Here is a 22,287-nt window from a genome sequence, read left to right on the forward strand (position 1 = left end):
CAGACAGAACGTCTTGACCACAGTGTCAGTCCTTGCATTAAGTTATCTGGAAACTGCAGTCTGTGATCCCACTCTGTGCTGTGTAGCCTGAGCATGAGAGAGAGGTGCAGRCTGAGTACTATCTCCATGTAACTGAAAGCGGTGTTTCAACAGGATTTAATTTTCTTCAAAAGCACTGAGTTACTAAAAATCCTTTTTTTCTTTCACTGGCAAAATTCCTTTCTTTTGTTTCCTGGGAAGCTTGAATAGCCCCTTAGTGTTAGGAATGGGAAGAAAAGAAAGATCTGGGACTTAAAGCACGTAGTTCAATAGAAAAACACAATGCTTTAGGAAGGGAATTGGTCCAAGTGCAGCAACAAATTCTCTAAATTATTCCTTTGTACAGTACTATTTTGTTGCAGTGTGTCTAGAGCTGGTGCATCTTTGGCAGGTCGTCACTGAAGTGTTTCATCACCTGCTGCATAAGACTACTTCTTAAGCATGCAAAAGTTGTGGTTGTTTTGACAACTGTGTACTAAATTTATCTGGAAATAAAGGGAAAAATTTAGTCTTGCGTTGCTATGTGTGCCTCGTGTTTTATTTATAGTTTGTTAGCCAAACTTGCTGACAGGATATATCTAACTTACTGCCTGGGGAATGAAGGGAGGTAGAATTGTACCAGCCGCAGCCTGGAGAAGACATTCCAGAGACTGTGAAACTTTACATGATGCAGAAAGTGTTCAGGCAGATGGCAGCTGCTCTAATTAAGACTTACTGTCTCTGTCTTTTTTCCTGATGCTGTGTTTTTTTAAGGTATCTCTCCTCTTAACACCAGAGGAATTTTAGTGATTTATTATCTGTACAGCATGGTATGTATTACGTTACAGTGATAAACGAGCTCAAAACCACTGAAGTAAATGTCTTGAATGTTCACTAAATTGGAGTATGAGATGACAAGTCTCCTGTGACACTGGCAGCTGAAGATGTGTAAATGAAGTTGCCATTTATGGTTAGTTATTACCCCTCCTCAAGGTGTTTTGAACTGAGGCTTACAAAACACATTGTCACATACTCTAAGCAGCTATAAAGATGCTAGGTAAAAAGATAGGCTCTGTGGCAAATTAACATTAAAAACACACTTTGCCTATGGGTGCTTCTGTTGCTTGGACTCTGTGGAGCACTGTCAACACAGATAAGAATCAGCCCGTCTTTCCCGCTTGCTCTCGCGCTCTCTCTTTCTCACCTGCATGCGCTCCCTCTCTCTAGGAAGTGCATCTGGCATTTGGAATGGATAAAGGTTGTGCTAATTGGTGACTGCTGGCAGTTTTTGCTGCATCTGTACAGTCACAGATTGATGTGCCAGAATACTTCAGCGTTTGAACTCCAGTCTGTTTCTTTCCCTTCATGCAAGGGTTTTGCCCAAGGTTTGTTCACTGAGATATAAAATGAGGGTTTGTTTGGTGTTTCAGAATTTCAGAAGCTGTGGAGGAGCATTCCCGTGGATTCTATGGATGAGGAGAAAATTGAAGAGTATCTGAAACGACAGGGTATTTCTTCCATGCAAGAAGCTGGACCAAAGAAAATAGTAAGAGTTACAAATTACAAATCTTTCTCAGAGATTCCCCCTTCGCAACCCCTCAATCTTAATTCCAAAAGAAAGAGGTGTCAAATATTGGTCCAATTGGTTGGACCAATTTAAGAAAAAGTTTCAAAAAACAATGCTGTAGCCAGCAGTCAGTGTTTCTGTAACTTGTTTGAGCCAGTGTAATCCAAGCAGCATCAAAAAGAGGGCAAATGTCCCAAATACCTGTATGCTGCACAGTGGTGGCTTCTGCTTAAAAGTCATACAATGCATTCGGAGCAAAGACCAGTTAGTTTTTTGGGAGAAGCTTTTCTTCCCCTCCTCTCCTCCCCCCCCAACCTTTTTTTTTTCCCCTCCTCCTCCTTTTTACTAAATAGCTTTGAAATCCTGCTAGGAACCATGTAACCTGCCCTTGTACAAACACGCTGCCCCAAGCTGAATGCAACGTGCTCATGCTTTACAAAGAGGCCAAAATAGCTGCAAGTTCTCCAAAGATGCTTCTTTTTCTGGCTTTAAAGCATTTTTTTTACATAGATTCATATGTGATACATCATTTATTTTCTCTTCTGCACTTGGCTTCAAACTGCCCTTGCATCCGAGTCCTTCCACATGGGACTTTTTCCTGGTTTCTACTAGTCTCTGTGTTAGTTCTTTTGATGCCTGTCATTATATAGGCACTTGTTGTGGATTCCTTACGTGTTAAAAGCAAAGTCCTTGAGCGCATAATTCCAGATAACATTACAGGGTATGTACCTACTTTTGTATCTGTGTAGGAGTGTTTGGAAACTTTAGTTCTAAGCACCAGCTTTACTACAGTGGACAAGACAGGGAGGCTCTGCTATGTCCCCTGCCTGAATTTGAATTGAATGCGAATGCTTCTTGCAAATCAGGCACCTTCCTCTCACACCTACCCACCTCTCCAAGCAGGGTTCTCCTATGCAACAGCCTTTGAGGCAGTGATGACTAGCACAGTGTCCCATATCAGGTCAGATGTTGCAACTGGAGGGCAGACCTTGTGAGCACTGTTTACTTTCTTCTTGTAGGCTCCTATTCAGAGGAGGAAGAAACCTGCTTCTCAGAAGAAACGTCGATTTAAGACTCACAACGACCACTTGGCTGGAGTATTAAAAGATTACTCTGATGTCGTTCCTGGCAAACAGTGACCAGCTGAATTCTGGAACAAACATGCATTTTTATACAGGCTTTTTGCCACTCAGGCTCAGTGTCTGCTCGCAGAAAGACTGACTGTATATAGTAATGTGATATTTTTCCCCATCCCAGCAAATGCTGAGATAAAACAGGTCAATTTAAGAGCAAGTATGAGCTACTAAATTTAGAGTTTAATTTAATTAGCTAATGGGAAATGCCTCTTTAAGTAAGAGAGTCTCACCAGTTGCCTCTTGGTTTAGAGTGATAAATGGTGCTCAGCATGTAATGCCAGAGTTCCTGTTCAGTGCTTAACTCTGCTTTTACATTGCTTAATGGGTATTTGCCTGGAATTACTTAAGAGGAGCTTTCTGGTAGAATTGAATACAGCATTTGTTTTACCTATTTCAGGAAAACCTATTCCTAAAAATCACCGCGAGTGAGTTTCTTTCAGAGAGTTAAATACACCCACTGTTTGCATATTCCTACCTAGGGTGGGATTAAGCTTTACTGAAAGTTGGTGGTGTCTGAGGCTGGACTCAGAAATACCCCTTTCCAGAACTCCCAGCAAGCTGCAGGGTGGCATTGCAGCTGCAGCTTCATAATAAGCATCAGAAATTGCTCTCGGCAATTTCTCATCACGGCAGTGGTTGGACATGTGTTGCACAGTTATGTGCTATGGACAGGAAGGAAATAAAATGATAGTGTAATATTAAGGCAATTTTTTTTAAGTAATAAACTTATAATACTAGTTTCCAGTGTGACTTCCTCAAAGAATGAGAGAAACAACATCTTTCACACTTGTTGCGTTTTCTTTTTCAAAGAGGTAAAAGAATCTTTGCTATATTTTATTTTCTCAATGACTTATTGTTCTGGGCTAACACTGTCATCTTTTATCTTTCTTGTTTGGGGGAGGGGGAAAACCAGCTTAGATGAAAGTTCCCTGTAGATGCCTGGTGTTCTATGCAGTACGGACTGACTAACATGGAATGTCGCCAAATTATGTTCTCTTGATAACTTATTTTTATGTACTGAACCAGAGTCAGTCAATGCTGTTATTGTTTTCATAGAATTGCAGGAGAGGGGCAGTTTTTCTACACTTCTGGGGTTAGGATCAAAGATAAAATAGGTGACTGTGATATCTTGCCAGCAGCAGATTACCGCTGTGTTCATGCGAGCTGTTGTCTTGCTTGACATATGAGGCAGGGATTGAAGCAGAGGCCACAAGATCTGAACCACGTGAGCTGATGAAGAATAAGGTGGTATTGCTGGAGCACTGAACAAGTTGTGTCTGCTTGAGGAAGTGCAGGAAGTAAAATAAACTTGCCTAAGTTTAGCATTTATCCGTCTGCATAATATAGCTGGTTTTATAGTGTGCTCTTCTGAGAAACGAACAACACTTCCAACATTGCACAAGTCAGTCCTTTCTAAAGAATTGCCAAATGTCAGTAGGAAGTTTCTTTTATATATTTATATATATTTGTTTGTATCTATATGTGTATATATACATACGTATATATGTATATGCACAGAGCATGCTGCTCCAATAAGCTTTGAAACCGTTTTTCTTTTATCAGCACAAGCTATTTCTCTTGGTGCTTTCTATTTTGCCATTGCAGCTCTGCTTTAAGGCACCCCTGACACACTTGGAAAACTGTTCACAACTCCTCTGTTATCTTTGCTAAAGAACAAAGGTTCCCTTCCATCTTCAGCATTTTTGAGCAGTGATTATTGTTTTATTTTTTTGTGGTGATGGTCAGTTTTCTTGCTCAGACAAAGGCAGAGCTCTTAGTGAGCTCTGAGCTACTTTTCATGTCTTGCAAGGTTTTAATGCCTTTAGGTGCAACTTCCCAGTTATCTCACACAGCATTACCCTTTCTGCTCTACAAACCAAAGCATGCAGGACAGACTGTAGGGTAGGCTGTCTGCTTTGTTTTGCTTCTGAAGTGGTTAAGATAATAAGGAGGCTAAAGGAAATGTCTCTGGCTACTTTTGAAGATGTTAGGTCAAAACAATGAAATAGTAGGAAACGAAGATTTATCTAGCAGTTCTGTGCGCTGTACTGGCAGTGCAAGGCTTCAGTGTTTTAAGGAACAAACTGATCCAGTTGGTGACCAGTTGGAAAGATTGGATTGGATGTATTGTCCCACTGGTGGAGGTGTTGTCCTCTGCTACACTGGTGGAGAGGGCAAAATAACTTCTGTAACTTCTTAGGGTACATTAGCAAAGCTTGAAAATAGCTGAGGGAAGCTCACGTTGGCCCCTTAGAGGTGGTATGGAATATAGAAGGGCAGTTATGAAGAGAACAAGTCAAAAGAAGGAGCCCTTCTCTTCTGTGTGGGTTTGAGGGGTTAGGTTTCATTTCTCGAAGATGCTCCCAGCAGTCCCTGTGGGGTTTTTCCAGGACCTCTTAAAAATCAGATGGTGCAACTTGAAAATGTCTCAGACTATATCAACATAAGTCTGGTTGCTGAAATCATTTTAGTATCATTCCAGTCCACTCCAGCCTCTTCACAGCGTAATGTCCAAATCAGACTTTTTGCTGAAGTTTAGCCTAAGGAGTTCACAGCTGTTAAAACGTTAAACCTACTTCATCTCCCTCCAGGGTGTTCTCATCTATTCTGTTTGGGAAGATGGTTCTCCCTGTGCCCCAAACCATCATGAATTCAGCTTGCGTTCTTCAGCAAAACCCTCGTTCCCTCAATTTGACAGTGCAAAGGGCTGCTAAAAGGCATCTTGCTCTCTCTCTTGAGGACTATGGACCTGCTCCATTTTTCTCTTCCTTTCCTGGCAGGATCTGTGTCTAATCAGGGTGATAAAGGGACTCAGGCTACCCTTGATAAAGATGGCAGGTCCCTTCATCTCCTGCATTCCAGGAAGACTCTGGCCAACCCCATCAATGTGCAGTCCCCTGCTAGGTGGGGACTTGCCTCTTCTGCTTTCCTGAGGCTCCTCAGCTGATTTGTGTCCTGTGTAGCAAGGATGTTCCTCAGCACCTCAATTCAGTGTGTCAATCCTGGCAAGGCTGTCATTGGAGCCTTTCCCTCCCCTTAGAGGGAGAGAGGGATGGGGGTACTTATGATCGATCTTCTGACACGGCATCCTTCTCTTCCTCCACTGCCATACGCCATCCCTCTTAGGGTTCATCCAAAAGCATGACTGACTTTCTTCTTAGCTAAACATGCTAGTGACTTTTCTACACCTCTTGCAGAGCTGAGGTACAGATGGGCTCTCCTCCAACTTGCACAGGACAGAGCCTGTCACTCAGCATCAACACTGTGTGCATCAACACTGTGTGCATCACCTGCCAAAAATGCAAAAAGCTTAGCAAGCAAGGCACTTTCAAAGAGGGTAATGGGCAGCCTGAGCTACCTGTGCCCAAAGGGAGGAGGACACCTGTGCAGACAGCATGTGCTGCAACAGGACCCTGGAGTGCATCATGCTTTTGCTGAAGGACTTTTTGTTGCAGGTTGCTGYCGGAGCTGCTGCCTAAGCTTGTCCAGATTAGCCAGGAGTGGAGAGGCACGCAGCTCCACCCCCATGATGCTCATGGGCATGTGGACAGGACCTTAGGGAAAGGAAAAAGAAATCCTTCCTGTTTGGAAGGAGCTGTACAAATTCCCCTGTGGTGAAACTGGGAGGAGGGAGCCTGTGGGGCTGGCTGAGTGGTATCACTGATAGCCCTTCCTCTCTACCTAGGCATCATTGTTCTAGTTACCTGGATTTGCTTCTCAAAACATAACATTATAGGGCAGCAGTTAGTGTCAGCACACCTTACTTGCAGGATCAGGGGCTGCGTGGGCCCTTCGGGAGGAGTGGATTAGGTAAGTGATGACTGTTACTCTGTCCCAGGCAGGGCTTGCTGTTCATTACATGTATGTATTTGAATCAGGCCTTTTATTTCACCTGCTCCTCCCCACTCCCAAAATACAAGCACTATAGGTTTTTAAGGGATAAGTGTCCCCTTTAATAGCCCAGGGGTGTCACGCCTCTAAACATTCAGCTCTACTGGCTTCTCCCTTAAAAAGTGCTGCAACTGAAGATTTATTCCGCTTCTTCTGTTATAATGATCATTCTGGAAGGGGATGGAAAACAGCAGGATTTTGCATGGTTGAATRAGAAAACTGACATAAGGTGGTTTGTATCAGAGCTAATCTATAATTCATCATGATCATTGAAGGCTTTTAGAGAGCAGAGGAAAGAGAGGCAAGGGAGCCCTGACAAACAGTGTAAAGACCCTGCACGTGGATGGAGCCGGTGAGCGCTGTCACTTCTGATGAGCATGGGCAGGCAGTGCTGGGCCACCAGGGAGAGCTGGGTTCCTGGTACCTGCTGATGAGAGGAGATTGCAAACTGCAGATGACTAGAAGGAGCCATAGCAGTGACATCTCATTATTTCCAGCTTTGCTGCTTGCTTTCCGGTCACTGCTCATGTATCAGGCCTGGATTCCTTTATGTGTTACTGCCTCAGGGACCACTGGCAGCTATTGCATCTGGGGAAGGATGTCCAGTAGGGTTGAGTGCTTATTGTTTACTGGTTAACACTGGCAAGGCTATGGCTAACAGACATCAGGGAGTGGAGAGCTCAGACCTGAGTCTTCTAATATGTCCCTGCAAAGGGCTTTCTGCTGCTTGCAAAGTCAGGGATATGGTTGCCTAATTGAGGCCCACCACTGAGTTGTCACCAGGAGAGGAGTCAACCTTGGAACAGCATTCCCAGCCATCGCAGGTAGCTGGCACCACTGCAGCGCTGCCCAGCCTGGCTCTGGGGGCATACAAATGACAGCACTGTGTCAGTCAGGACCCCTGAGCCTGCATTTTGTTATAATGCAGCAGACCAGGTGGCTTGGGGCTCTATCCTTGCCACTGACTCTACAAAACCCAGGAGCGTTTCTGCTGAGGGAGGGTCTGCTTTCGTATTATTTCTTGGGTTTGTTGTTCTGGCTCTGTAGGTGTATCCCTAACCCTGTCTGTCTTGTCAGTCTTGCACAGGGTTTTTGGACACCTCCCCTTAAAGCGGATATGAAAGAATGACCATTCCCTAGGATAGAGGTGTTGTCTGGACGCAGCAGGGCTCTCTGCAGGGAAGCGAGTTCTCAGTTGTGCTGGCTATTGCGTAGCTCTATCTGCACCCTTCCCAAAAGAGGCAACTGTGTCCTGGGCCACGTGAGCAGGCCTGTGGCCAGCAAAGCGAGGGTAGCTCAGCCCAGGGGAGGCTGCACCTGGCTACGGTGTCCAGTTTTGGGCCCTCCATTCAAAAGGGATGTGGGGAAACTGGAGAGGGTCCAGTGGGGGCTACCAAGGAAGGTCAGGGCTAGGTCCCACGGCCTGTGAGGAAGAGGGGAACCTGAGCTAACTTAGTACGACAAGGATGTAGCTGAGGGGATGATGTGATTGCAGGTTCATGGCAGATGATATAACAGGTCAGTCTGGGAAGTTTGGCTTGGGTACAAAGAGAACCTTGTAACTGGAAAAAAAAAAAAAAAAAACTGGAGGGAAGGGGTGGCTCCATCCTTGGATGTTTCAAGCATCACCTAGACCAAGCCCCAGCTGCCCTGCTCTCATACTCTGAAAACCTATCAGTGCTTCTGTGGTTGGGGCCCACATGTTGGACCCCACCAGCCTCGTGGGCTGGGATGTTGTGCAGAGGGCAAGCACAGCAGAGGAAAAGGGTGGTTAAGGCAGGAGGCTTTTGTTGCATTAAGTTAATTTTTTGACTGTACCTGCACTTCTGGGCTTACACCCAAGGCATGAAGTACCTGTGTGATTCTCTCCTGTTTCCATCAGTTATGTTGTTTTCTCTGTTCTCTCGGGAGCTAGCTATTAATTATGGAGACTGCAGAGATGAAGCTCAGACTCTGCTAATGGTTGACTTTCCCGTGCTTTAGAAATATTTCAGGATCTGCTAATGGTATTTCTTAGCTTTGCTTTTAAGCACCACCTTCAATTCTGTTTCTAGCCTGAGCAGGGCAGTGAGGCAAACAGCATTTCAATGCTGGGTGAAGTCTGGCTTTCTGGACAGCCTGCTGTGCTGGAGATGGATCTGGGGCATCCTGTTCCTCTGCTTTTTGAATCTGTCTCCCCTGTTGGGGCACTGAAGCCTGAGAGTCTCCTGTGYGGGCACTGCCTGGCTTGGTGAGGGCTGCCCCTGTTTTGGGTGCTGACGCTCTGCAGGGTAAACTTCAGGCTTTTAGATGTGCTGCAAAATCCCCTGTGTGCAGTTATCCCTGTCCTTCCCAGGGTCGTGGGAACAGCTGATGCTCTAGCAGCATGTTTTCCAGGGCACATACAGCCTTCTTGTGCTGGTGGAGATGCTCACCTGGGCAGGGAGCACAGAACTGTCTTGCTTGGGAGCTCTCAGGCAGTGCAGTCCCTCTTCACGCCTTTTGATTTCCCTAAGCCTTGAAAATCGGGGAGTGAATCCATAGTAAGCACTGCATCCTCCTCCCCCTGCTTCTGGGGCTCTTACTGGCCTCAGCTGTCCTTGCTGTGCTGGGTCCTCACAGAGCTGCCTCTTCGCCGTTATGGTGCCAGCTTCTCTCCCACCCTGCATCTCAGCTGGTTTTACCCTTTGTGGATGTCTCCTCACCCTCTGAAGCTGCTTTGCCAAACCCCCATGCCATCTTGTCTTTCCTCTCCAAGCCCTGTTCTTCCTTCTCCCCTCCCCCAAGGAGTCTGCAGGAGCAGCGGCTGGACTCGTCCCTCCTCCCAGCCCCATCCAGGCAACGGACATTGTGGCCGTGCCTCGGCGCCAGCTCCGTCTGCCCTTTGCTCTCCCTGCCCTAGCAGGCCCATGTCTCCGTTCCTGTGGCACAGTCCCCCAGTCCCAGCCACTGCCTCTCAGCCCCCACATTCTGTCCTCACCGCATGGCCCCTCCTTTGCCCATGTTGCAGCAATTCCTCTGCTTGGCCAGGCCATGCAGCTTGGTTCTGCCTGTCAGATTCAGGGAGCCAGTGCTGTGCGTTTCTCTGCAGTCCCTCATGGCCTTTTCCCTGCCTTCACGGTCTCTTTCAGCCGGCTGCCTGTCAGTGGCAAGTGAACTCATAGACTGCTTTGCTGGCCTCCTCCTCCTCCTTGCTTGCAAGCTCCTTGGGGCAGCAACTGTCTGCCTAGGGATGCGGAAGGAGCTGCTCCCATCCTCCCGGAGCTCAGTCTTCTTGTGGAGCAGTGAGGGGGGAGGGGAGAGAAAGACTTTGGAAACAATGAGCGTGCATTTTCTCATCTCAGTTTTTCCAGCTCTGCCTGTTTGTACCCCCGGGACTATCCCTGGTACTTGATGCCAGCATTGGCCCGGGAGTCCCAGTCCCTGTTTTGCAATCTGCTTGTGTCAGCCAGCAGCTTGGGCCTTCCTGTAAGTGGCCCGATGGTAACTGGAAAAGAATGTTCCTCAGGCCCCTGTGTAGAAAGTTCGTCAGGGGCAAAGGGGACACTGGAGTCTGTGCTAATGGGTTGCAGCCCAGCTGCTCCTGCCTAATGAGGGTAATGGGAATCAGCACAGAACCAAAAACATTTTGATTTAGAGAAAAAAAATGGTTCGAGAGGTTACATATTTTCAGTAGGGCCCTGCTTCTTTTCACAGGGCAGACACGACTGTGCAGATGCTGTGCCCAGGCAAAGTCCAGGAGGACATGAATGAGGGCTGCTTGTTTCATGGCTTTCTTAACTGGAGGATGTTTGTTACTGAATCTGCTCCCAAAAGCGTCAGCATCTTTCACTAGCAGCAGTGCTCAGGACAGTGGTGTCAGCCAGTTACTGCTGCTCTGAAGAGCAGTTAGGCTGAGCAATGCATTCATTTCGTTCTCACAGCTTGTTGCTCTCTTCCCCTCCTACCCCAAGCCTGCCAGCAAACCTCCTCTCCAGATGCAACTCAGAAAGAAAGCTGGGGCTTGCAGTGGCTGCAGGGGGATTAGCATCTACATTAACGGCTTAACTTTGCAGCTCGTCCCTGACAGCTAGGGGTTTCAAATAATGCTGTACCTTTTTCTTCCATCCTGAAAATCTTGCAGTGTGCTTTAATGTCATTTAAACATGATTCTCAAGGCTGCTTTTGCTAAACTGGAGCTTGCTACTGGTATTTCATTTTAGGAGTCCAGCCTGTTGGCTGAGGCTGCTAGAGAAGTTGGTCACATTTGTTTGGCAGGGGGAATTTATAGCTCAGACTTACAGCTTTTTAAAAAATTCTTAGCATGTTTAAAAAACAAAGTCTAGCTCTTCGTCTCTATGTTACATTTCTATGGCTGAGCTCATGGAAAATCACAGCTTAGCTTCTGTGCTCAGCGCCAAGATTAGTAGGTTTAAAAACTTACTGATAACATCTTTGTACACTTGGAATCATCTCTTTAAAGCCTGCTGGTCTCTTCCAGCCTGGATTTTGGAGCTTTCCTAAAGATTTAAGCAATCTCAGTGGACAGTATCTGCCCTGAAAAATTGCTGCATCTATTAGAAGTGTTGCCTTCACCCTTCTCTCTGAGGAAGAAATAAGGGTCCTGGGTTGCTGTTSCCTGATGCCTGGGGCCCAGCAGGGTGTTTAGGATCTTCATCCTGCCTCCGTAGAGTGCGAGCCATGGCCAGCCAGCTGCATGACGCTCCATCTCTGAGCTTGCAGTCAGTGCTGTGTTCGCCTTCCTTTATTTCAAGACTAACAAAACCTGAACTGTTCCTTCCTGCCCTGAGAATTGACCTGACATTCTCTTGGGCTGATTTTTGATAGAGGATGATGGCTCATTAGAAACAAAGACTCCTGATTAAACTGTTTTGGATGCCGTTTAAAGGGTCCATATTCCTTTCCAGAGAGCAGGGCCCTGTGCCTTAAAAGGACTAGCACACCAAAGGGCTTAACCAGGACCCACTGCTCTGTTCTTAACCAGATACACAGCACATGGTACTCTGGGCATAAGTTATAATAATCACTGGTTTTATTTAAAAAAAAAATTACAGTAGAAAAGTACCTTTAAACATATTTCCAAAAGCGGAGTAGACAATGTGGAAGCTTCTTTCCTCTCTTCTCCACAAAACAAAATACAGGAAATAGTTTGCTAAAGGAGTTAGTCCGTTGCTTAGAAATGCTGGTATCATTCCTTTTAGATCCACTTGATCATTTGTCTTGGAATCAATTTGTTCTCAAATCACCTTTATTAATTCCACTTTTTATAGAAAACCCAAATAGGCCAGTTTCCTTTTCATCATCTCATCCCCCACCAAGGCTCTGGAAGCTGAAATTCTCAGTGGTTGTATTTTGGCCCACCCACAAAATAAAAGGAAAGAGGAAAAAAAAAAGTTTGTGATGTTTAGCAAAGCCTTGGACACCCTGTGTCTTCAGTACAGCTGCGAAACCAGCTACGGTGAAACTTGGGCATCCACTTTGACCATTTAGAAGCAGCTAAGCTCAGTGTACCTGCAGCACCACTCTGCCTGCAGGAAAGGAGTTGGATAAATGGCAATTAAAGGAGAAGAGTTTTGCTCCTCTTTTTGCAAGAAACTGAAGTCACTTTGTTTTTTTTTTATTATTATTATTTGAAATACCTCCTGGAACAAGAAGGATAAGGAACTGTACTGCTTGAAACAGTCTCCTTGCTGGTACACTGTCTCTGTAAACATCACAAATACTGCTGCAGTGATGTTAGCAGGCCTCCCTTCTTGTCTTTGTTCACACGTGGAAACATAGAAATGCTACACAGCAAGCAGCTGGACTGGCACAACCTTCACTCTTAAACCCCAGCTCAGCAGAGTGCTTTGGCATAATGGCAGGCACGTGTCTAAGTCCCTCCACTTGCTCAGGACTTCAGCCCAACCTTGAGTAAGCTGGTGAACCGTGGGTTTGGTTTTCTCATACAGCAGTTTATGTTGCCAATAACAACTTCAAGCAGTCATGGCAGGAGAAGGAGGCAAATTCTCACCTTGCTACATATGTGGGCTTTCCCTGCCCATCCCTGATCTGAGCATTGTACCATGCCAAAGCTTTGCACAGCAAGCTATTAACATAGCCCTAAGGTAAAAAATCACCATAAGAAAGTTTCTGATTGTCCTGCCTGGTGTCATTTGGTACAACTGGAAATAAATTGTAATACTGTAAGTGTACACAGATGTGTTGCTGACACAGCCAGAGCGCACCAATTCCTGGCAGGCTGTGTGCCAGGGGGAGCGCAATTCCTACAAACTTGAATCACGCATCTTTAGATTTGCACACAGGTTAAAATCATGCCTTTGACATGCAGCTGGTGGGGCGGGACGGGGAAGGGAATAGACTCTTAATTACACGCATTCAAAAGTCAAGCACAAAAACTGTGGTCCAACCCAGTGTAAGATTGTCCTATTTAAAAGGTTTGGTACAAAAATACTTGCTCTCATTTTGCTTTTGTAGTCTGCTTTCCTATGGTTCTGTTTGAAAATACTTTTCAAACGCTACAGCAATGCCTGTCAAACCATGCTTTCAGAAGTAACACACTCTTTCTTACAAATATACAGTGTAAAAGAAGAAAATATTATTACTAGGTATGCTTTTCGTTTTCTTCTAGGAGAGCAGATGTGTGATAGAGGCTGTGGGAAAGTCTTGGAGGAATCCAAACTTGTGTGAGGTTTTTTTCAAGCCTGTAACAATAGAGAGAAACATGTTAAAAGGCAGCCGAGAGGTTGGTCTGAGACAAAGGTGAAAAAGGGCTGTGGCTAATATCTGCCCTGGATGCCTCTGCTAGGTGTTTGGAGAAGAAACTCCTGTACTTTCCTGTTTACTCCCCTTGCTCCCTGGATCGCTTTAGCCCCTGCGAGCTCCCTCTTGTTGTGCTGTGCCCCACAGGAAGAGACAAGCAAGCGCCTGTGTACCCCCGGGCTGGCTCCAGGGCTCATCGCAACCTCGTTAGTGGTGCTGCCAGAGTAGGAGGACTGGGTGTTTAGGGCATCCAAACACCAGGGAGCTACATGTGTAGCTACATGTCCACAGCACCCAGACTGTGGGGACCTGTGCAACTTCCAGATTTTCTCTCCAAGGCAGCTAAAAATATTTACTATGGACCTTGAATTCCCACTGTGGAAAGGTGGAGGCTTTGCTGTCCCATTCAGAGCCAGGTATGCCACTGTGAATTTAACTGAGGTGGTACCAGCTGGGAAGTTCAGAGTTAAATTTGAGTTGAATTTTGCACTTAAGAGGAATTCAGCCTCTGTTGATCCAAGGCAGGAAGCGAGAATGACAGTGAGATGAGATTACGAATGGGTAATTTAAAGCTGAGAGACATTCCAAGGCTGTTGAAACTCTCCCCCAGATAGAAATGATAAAGGCAGGAAATGCAGAGCTGCAGTTAAGGCTCTGGAGAAGTCGCTCTGCGCCACAGTGGGAATGGGAGTGGTGACGGCACCAAGCAGGGCAGCTCCTGTGGGGAAGAGCCTGCTTTGCTCCCCCTCACTGCCTCCTCTGCTCCCTGCCTGTCCCCACACAGTTCCTGCCAGTCCCCAGGGCAGCGTCTGGCTTCTTCGGGACATCCCGTTTTCTTCCTCACCCCCCCACAGGGGCAGCAAAACCCAACCATGTCCTGCTGTAGGGAATGGCGCACAGAGCAGCCCCCTCACCCAGCCAGCACCGGTGGGCTGGGAGACTTGCAGAGGCCTTACCAGCACACTGTGGTTTTGTGGAGAGCTTGAGAACCCAGTAGCCACCTTGGAAGACTCCATTAATACCCACAAGACTGACTGTAGGCCACCATCACACACCTGAGACCTGCAAGAGGACACAGAAAGGGTTAGAGACACCCAGCCGGCAGCCATGGCCACGCACTGGCTTCAGCTGCGCGGGGCTGCCCCAGCTCCAGCCAGGCCTCCCGGGGCAGCCCCAGGGTGGCTGCAGCCCCAAGGGAGGCTGGAGGAACGAGGGCAGCAGCGAAACCCTTCCTTCTGCATTGCCATGCTGCAGCCTTTTCTGGCCGGAGGAGCCTAGCAGGGAGTGGGAGGTCCCCACCTCCCTGCCTGGGCAGCATCTGTCCCCACCACACCTCACAGGAGCCACGGCCACCGCCCGCCCGGGTGACCCTGTGAGATGGCAGCTGGCTGAGCAGGCCTGTGTTGCTCCGGGCACACGGATCTGTTCCAATGGAGCCACTCATCTCCCATTCCCAAATATGGCTTTGCTTACGTTTTAGCTGGAAACATTGGCACGCTCCATATTTTGGAAGAACCACTGGTTCCCAAAGCCTCACCACTTCCTATTTTTATCCCCTGGGCCTAGAATAGCTGGCAAACACTTTGCAGATACAAGAAGTTTCAGGTTGGCTGCTGCAACGCAGTGCCCTTGCCACGGGCAGTCATCCTGCCCTCCATAGGGGTGCCAGTGTGCACGGCCCACTCTGCACCGCAGAGGCAGAGCCACTCTGCAGGGGACGGGGGCACAGGCAGCTAATGCCAGCAGCATGCCTGGACACTGGGGCCTCTCTGCCTCATTGCAGCTGCTGGGATTTCTCCGTGGGTGGGTGCAGACATGGCACAGGAGCCTCCCCAAGGGTGTTTCCGACAAGTTTTCCCTTTCAGTTCTTCAGCTTTTTTGCAGAGCATGGCAGGTCAGGCRCTGACAGTGTGTGGGTGGACGGCAGCCTCTCTCCTGGCTGCAGGGGCCGTCGCCTGCAATGGTCGGGGCAGTCTGGGATCATGGTGCACATGGTACTCTTCATCAACCAAGCCTGTTCCCTCTTCTATTTTAATCCCCATTGTTTATTTATCCATTAAAGGCTGAGTTATTTGCAGAACTTATCTTTCCAACCTCCCTTTCAAGACTTTTTCCGTCCAAAGAGGTCCCAAGTGTAATCAAATCAGCCCCCTGCCCCCCCATGCAGCAGGCAGCCAGGTGCTTAGTAACACCATGCTTTTCATTTTGGTCACCCCAGGCTGCCAAGAGATTTTTCATTAAGTTTTAATGAGATGTTTGCATCGCACTCAGAGATGGAGGCTGTCTTGAGTCAGGCAGGGAAGAGCAGAGCCCCTAGTACCAGCTTGGTTTGCAGGACCCATGCTGTCTCCCCACCTCCTGGGCAGGCATCTGCTGTGGGCAAGGCTGGCTGAGATCGTGTGGCTCGTCTCCTGCAGTAGCACAGACCGAGGAGGCATGGACCTACCTTTCTAGTACACAGTAACAGGGACACCGAGATGTTTGGGAAAGCATTGAGGATGGCATCGAAGCCCCACAGATACCCATCGCTCAGCAAGACATCCCTTTCTTGACCTCAAGCCTGGAGGGGATGAGGAGGGCACCATGTCCCAGTGAGTTGTTCTCAGGAGGAGCTGTGTTTGCCAGGACTGAGCCAGGTCCTTGCTGCTGTCTGCACATTGGCTGCACTCTGGGCCGGGCTCGCCTGCTTGCTTGGCATGTGCTATCAAGCATCTCTTCCTGCAGAGCCTGCTCAAGTCTCTTACATGGGGTCAAGGATACTTGGAAAAGAAAGCCATTGCCAGAAACCATATCTGGTTCAAGAAACACCCTGTACTGGCAGTTCCTGGAGACTGGGAAATATCATCTCTGCTTGGCGTGTTCTAACTCTTCTCCATGCATCTGCTTAGGGCCACCACTGGAGACAGCATTGTGCGCCAGACAGACCTTTGGCTTGCCCTGCTATGGTCTTTTTTTAATGTGTGTTCCTCCTTCTTTTGAATAAGCCTGTACCAGCTCCTCTCTGAACCTTTCCCAGCTGCTATCAGCCTCCTCTTGTGCTGCGACCCCTGGCCATGAGGCATTCGCTGAGAAATGGCCTCCCTAACACTGGCGCTGGGGCAGGCTGTGCATGCTGCCCCCCTGGCACTGCTGGAGCATGCCTGGAGCAGTCCCAGGCACTGAATCTGAGGCCCTGTGGTGCCGTCCTTCTGCATGGCAGTGTGGCTGGGGAAGGTGAGATGATGGCCGGAGCTCATGGAAAGTGCTGGACATGGCACTGGTCTCATGACGCCAGGGACTGGGGCCTGATGTGCCACCTGCGACTTTCCAGACAGCTCTGTGTACCTGGGCAATGCTGGAATGGGTGCCCAGCAGGCCAGTCCCTGCCAGGGCATAGGCCTGCACCCTTGAGGGAGGCTGCAAGAGGATGAAAGCAGGCAGACGTATGGCCAAGGAAGTGACCAGGGGACGTTCCTTGGAGAAGCTAAAGTGTGCGACTGCCTCAAGGCTCAGCATGGGGCACAATGTGAGGCCCCCCCCGGTGCATTCCCACCCTCTCTAGGCTTGTTCAGAGCCAGGGGCCGCGGCAGCGCATGGGAGGGGCTGGCTGCGGTGCTGAGCACCAGTGCCGCGCTTACATGGCATTCAGCAGAACTGACGGGACTTCCAGCCCTGAGAACCAGCCTCGGAGGGAGGGAGCCAGCGCATCTGGAAAGACAAGAGAGGCAGAGATAAGACAGGTGGCAATGGGCTCCCAACGCCGCTCGAAACCCAGGCTCTGAAAGAGCCGGGCACTTCTGGGCTCCAATTTCCTGACCTGTCCCCCCCTGCCCTCCCTCTTCTGTGTCCTCCTGTCTCCAGACAAAGGACAGAGGGAGTCAAAACACAAGCTGGGGACAGAGGCAGCACACTGCTTCCAGCTCCGGTTTGCCCAGGCTGCTGTCCACGGTGCCCGGCTGCATCCTCATGGCACTACAGCCCAGGGTCTCAAGGTCTCTTCCCCACCTCGTGTTGCTGCCTGCAGCCACAGGGACAGCAGAGCATGTGGGGGGAGCCGAGAAGAGGCCAGAGGGGCAGCCGGGACAGTGACAGAGGGGACCCAGCAGGGACAATGACACAAAGGAAAAGGCACCATCACAGTCCCCCTGAGCGGGAACCGCAGACACTGGGCCCTCTTCTACTGACACCTTAAAGCACTCACAAAATAGGGAAAATGTTCGCTCCACTGCCTTTCCAAAGAACACTTCCTTCACAAGCCAAGTCTTGCCATTAGCTGCCAAAGGGCTCCTGTATGAGCCACCTGCCCAAAGGCAAGAGATCCAGCACTCCGCAAGTCCCTTGGGTAACAGTAAGTTAGACAAGCCGTTCTGCAGCTCCCATCACAGCAATTTCTGCAACAGCCCACTGAGGAACCTGCAATTGCATTTCTTCTTCTGTGCCCTGCACGTCGCTGATTTTAGGCTGGGTGCTGGCCGGTTCTGTGGCGATGGCTACCAAGGTTTGGCCAGAAGCTTGCTCAAAAGCTTGTACGGCGAGCTCTTGTAGAAGGATGTGGTCCTGTACATTGCCATGACAGGTTGGTTGCGCAGTGCTCCTCCACAGCTCCCTGGTCTGTATGCCCAAGTGGAGCAAGGAAAGAGCATGCCAAGTTGCCCAGGTGCTTGCTAGTGCTCCATGACATATCTTTCACCTGATGCAACTCACAGCAAATCCTGTAATGCAGCTTGCAGGGAGGTGACCCTGCAGAAACCAGCTCCAGTTTGGGTGATGTGATGTGCCTCTCCGCTGCCACCCACCAAATCACYGCCACTCCTCAATGCCGGCAGCTGGGAGGGGTATGAGGACAGGCTCCAGCTCTGGGCACAGGTAGAGCAGCACCTAGGGGTTATGGGGAAGGTAATGCTGCAACCTTCCTCACCATGCTGAAAACAGCCCTGCTAGGAGGCTCTGTGTGTATTGGGGATTGTGAAGGGATGAGAAAAGGAAACACCTCACCCTTACTTCTGCCTGCGGACCTCTGCCCCTGGGAAGTCACCAGTCCCCGAGAAGAGCTGGAGCTGCCTCTCGGGAGGAGAGCTGTGCTGCTGCTCTGGGAGCAGGCAGTGGTCCTGAAGGCCGTGGGGAGCAGGCTGCACGCAGCCAGGGCGCAGGCAGCAGCTAAAAGGTGCCCAAGACCCCCAGCCACTGAAGAAATGGTGCTTGACAGGGAAGAGAAGAGGCAAGAATGGAGGCAGGCAAGGTGGCGTAGTCCCTGTGCTGTGCCTGCCACCACAGCACCCTGTGCCACCCTTTCCACAGTTGGCCCGTTGCCCCTTGGGGCCAGGTTGGAGATGCTGCCAATCTAGAGTTGTCCCTTGCTGAGCCCAAACCAGTGAATTACAGCAGCTTGGGACTGTCCACCCTCTTATGAAGCATCAGCAAAACAGGGTGAGGCCAAAGAAAGGCCACGAAGGTGCTTCGAGCTGGGGCACATGGTACACGAGGAGAGGCTGCCTCCCCACCTAACCTACCTGCTGTCCACCACCACCTAATGGGAGTTACAGGAAAGATGATGCCCAGCAAAAGGACAAGAGCCACCAGGCACAAGCTGCAGGAGGAGAAACTCCAGTGGGCCAGAAGGAAAATATCCTTCCACTGGAGAGCAGCRGGGCCTGGTCACCAGCAGGAAGGTGGTGGCACCTGTGGGGACATGGCCCTGAGCACCCTGATGGGGCTGTGAGGTGGCCCTGCTTGGGACCCATTCCCTCTCAGCCCATCCAGGAGAAGCAGCACATGCTGCAGTGTGGGTATAATAATAGCGGATAATATGTCTTCAAATGCCTTTTGGGTTTCTGGTCAGAGATTTGGCAACCTAAGCATCCAGCACCATTTCTGGCCTCCTGCCACCTCCAAGCTGTGCCCCAAGGTGGGGATCAGAGTATTTCATCGCCCAGGTAGTAGGGGTAGGGCTGGCAGCAGGTTTGCCAGCATTGCTCACTCAGAGATCATGGCTCTGGTGCCTGGAGCTGAGCTCGGATGGTGTCGCCAGCCTGGCGCTCAGGCATCACTGCCTCCTTTCCTCAGGAGAGCCTTGAAGGGGGGGGAGATGCCAGACGCAAATCCTGAGGGAAATCATGCCAGGCGCCAGTGCATGTTCAGCATGCCCTGTATGGCTTTGAGAAGAGGGGCACAGGCACTTTCCACTCCTTTCCAGGTTGATCCTCTGTAACCAAGAGGGAATATAAATGACTGCAACTTCCCCAAGAGAGGCCAACTGAGCAGAAGCAGCATCTCTGTCACATGGAAGCGCCTGCACACTGTTTGCTGCAAAAGGGTGCCCCCCATCTTGAGACCCCAACCAGTCCATTAGTGTTTCACGCTTTGGCATCTTCACYCACTGCTGGTGCTTTTCTTTGGGTCCTTTCCAGATGAAAAAAAGGCAGCAGCTTCACGTTCAGCTGGTAGCTTAGACAGACTGATCCAGAGCTGACCTTTCCCTAGACTTCGTGCCAACTGCATGTGCCTTTGCTTGAGAAATGCACGAATTGTGCCCAGAAGCACTATGGAAAGCTCTGCTGTCACTTGGAAATGAGCAGGCATCCAATGAGCGTGGTCCGGCACCAGCTTCCCAGGGCATTCCCTGCAGCGGGACGAAGGGGTTTGGCCAACACCCACCACATGCAGGAAGTATCAGCTGGAAAAGCGCCCTCAGAAGTGATGTGCCAGCTTCTCTCTTCCCTGCTTGCCAGGCCATTTCTCCGAGCCACAAAGTTGTGTGTGGGGATGGGTTCGGCACATGCCTGCCCTGCCACCCCCTCTGCCAGTGCTCCTCCGACAGCACTCACTGTCTCCGACTGAAGAGCACAGCCTGTGCTGGCAGGCTGCCTCATCCTCTGCAGCAGGCAGGTTCGCAGGGCTCTTGTTATGGTGAAGAGGAGTTTGGTTAAGGTGCCTCTGGGTATTATCTTGTGCAGGCTAGACATAGGGATCGAGAAAACCCCCACCCCTACTTCACATCCTCCAAATTACTGGCCAGCTGCTATATTGTGCCTGCACCTGACTGCTGACCACACTTAGGGTGTTTCACTGAAGGCCACCACAAGCTGGTGACAACCCTGGGTCTGAAATTCTCCAGTAAGGCACATTTCTATCATAAAACTGGCACTTCTGTGATGTTTTTGCACAGGTCTGTCCAACCAGCATCAACAAAGCGCCCTGAGCTGGGCGCTCTGCTGCCCTGATGTGCTCCTCACATCACAGGCACATGCAAGGGTGGCTGGAAGCCATCTCCACATGGCCCAAACTGGTAGGGTTTTCCCCCTGGTCAGATGCAGTGCTGCCGCAGGACCCAGCGGACCACACTGCCTGCCAGCTGTGGCACGGAGGAGTGAGCGTAGCCGGCCAGGGCTGCACCACTCAGCTGAGACATCAGCTGTCTTAGCAGGAGACGGAGAAGCTTTAACAGCACATGGCAACTCTGCTCAGCGGCTTAAAGACAGGCACTGAGAAAGGACTTTCTGTATTAAAATAGCCCATGTTCTAGGCAGAAGTAGATAGAATACATCAATTACCTCAAAATTTAACTTAGTTACTGCTAGTGAGCAAGCAGGGTCACATGTAATGACAAGAAATGACTCTGACAYTCAGGTTTGTGCCTGATAGGAAAAAAACCACAAAACACTGCAAACTGGAGCATGCCCACAGTCCCAGACCGGCTCAGCAACGCCTAAGAGAAAGCCCCTGCCTATAGTCACAAGCGCTGTGTGCTTTGGTGGGTGCACAGAACCAATGTGCTCTGCACAGCTGCATTTGCCGGCAGCCAAGCATCTCCGCAGACACCATGCTGCTGTAACGCTGCCCCTGCAGAGCCCAGTTCTGATTTTAGTGGCTCTACTTCCCAGGTCAAGAAATACGAGTAATGCAGCATGGGAATGCTGGCAATTGCTTGCTTGGGTTAGAGCTGACAAGCTGCAAGCACTGTGTGGATATTTTGCATTTGCAAACTTCGGAGAGCAAGGACCGCACTTACATGACTGTTTCCTTCTAACAGACCACCAAAGCAATTATCTGAACATTTCCTGTGCCTCCAAAACAGTGCAGATGCTGGCTGTTAACAACTATTTGACAAGAAAAGAATGTATCTGCAATAATATTTACCATTGCTCTTCCTATAAACAGGGCCTGAAAAGCTGGAGTTTTGTCCAAATACTAAAGTTTGATTTTAAGCCAAGCAGCTTTCCTCCAATCTCAGTTGCAGGACTAGTAAATCGCCTTCCCTCTGATCACTGCCTGTGTTGAAAAGCTCATTTCTCCAGAGTTTAACAGGTGGCTGTAACCCAGGCTTCCTGCATTCAGCTCCCAGTAATAGCCATGCTTTACAGCAAGCAGGTTCGGATAACCAGAAGTGCACATGGTCTTGTAAATAAATGGCTAACGCCGTTCTTGCTGACCTCTGCGGCAGCACTGTGTTTGTGGGGAYGGTGGGCTGGGGCCAAAAGCCTTTCGGATGCTGCAGAGCTTATCTAGCAAATCTGTTTCCATTTGCTCATTTCCTTCAGCTTGCGGCCAAACTGGAGCCGAGGGAGAGGAGCAAACCTCGGGGCCTTTAACAACATCCCGCACGCCAGCATCTCACAGCCCCGGCCACTGGCTGCAATGTTTCCACCCGGTGGGGAGATGCTTCCAGGCTGCTCCGGACAGCCGCCTCAGCTATGAAGATCACCTGAGATGGGAGCTGGAGGCTGGTGCTGCAAAGCACGCTGGTCTCAGGATAGAACAGGCACCTATCAGCCACAAATGGAGAAAACCTCTTGCTAACCATCACCCTCTAAATTTTACCAGCTCCTCTGGACACAGGATTTTCCGCCTCTCGATCTCTGCTAAGAGAAAGCAAAAGTACTGTGCAGTTGAGAGGGTTTTCCGGGGTTTTACCAAGTCATGGCTTCACATGGAGACCTCAGAGGCACAAGCCCTTCC

At 49.5% G+C, this 22,287-nt stretch overlaps 2 protein-coding genes across 4 annotated transcripts in view; one reads left to right on the forward strand and one right to left on the reverse strand.

The window, feature by feature from the left end:
- The window catches only part of GTF2E2 (general transcription factor IIE subunit 2), a 29,279-nt gene extending 25,236 nt beyond the window's left edge, over positions 1 to 4,043 (forward strand). For all 3 annotated transcript variants that reach the window (XM_026091670.1, XM_026091673.1, XM_026091671.1), the window contains exons 7-8: positions 1,449 to 1,564; positions 2,605 to 4,043. In XM_026091670.1, the coding sequence (XP_025947455.1) occupies positions 1,449 to 1,564; positions 2,605 to 2,724 (236 nt within the window). In that variant the 3' untranslated portion in view covers positions 2,725 to 4,043. The remainder of the gene's footprint in view (positions 1 to 1,448; positions 1,565 to 2,604) is intronic.
- Positions 4,044 to 14,366: 10,323 nt separating this feature from the next.
- The window catches only part of RBPMS (RNA binding protein, mRNA processing factor), a 46,394-nt gene continuing 38,473 nt past the window's right edge, over positions 14,367 to 22,287 (reverse strand). Inside the window, exons 7-8 of the mRNA XM_026091636.1 lie at positions 16,971 to 17,040; positions 14,367 to 14,415 (exon numbers count right to left, since the gene is read on the reverse strand). Coding sequence (XP_025947421.1) covers positions 16,978 to 17,040 — 63 coding nt within the window. The 3' untranslated portion in view covers positions 14,367 to 14,415; positions 16,971 to 16,977. The remainder of the gene's footprint in view (positions 14,416 to 16,970; positions 17,041 to 22,287) is intronic.

Source organism: Apteryx rowi, unplaced genomic scaffold, assembly GCF_003343035.1.
Source record: "Apteryx rowi isolate R43461 unplaced genomic scaffold, aptRow1 scaffold_911, whole genome shotgun sequence".
Classification (NCBI taxonomy): domain Eukaryota; kingdom Metazoa; phylum Chordata; class Aves; order Apterygiformes; family Apterygidae; genus Apteryx; species Apteryx rowi.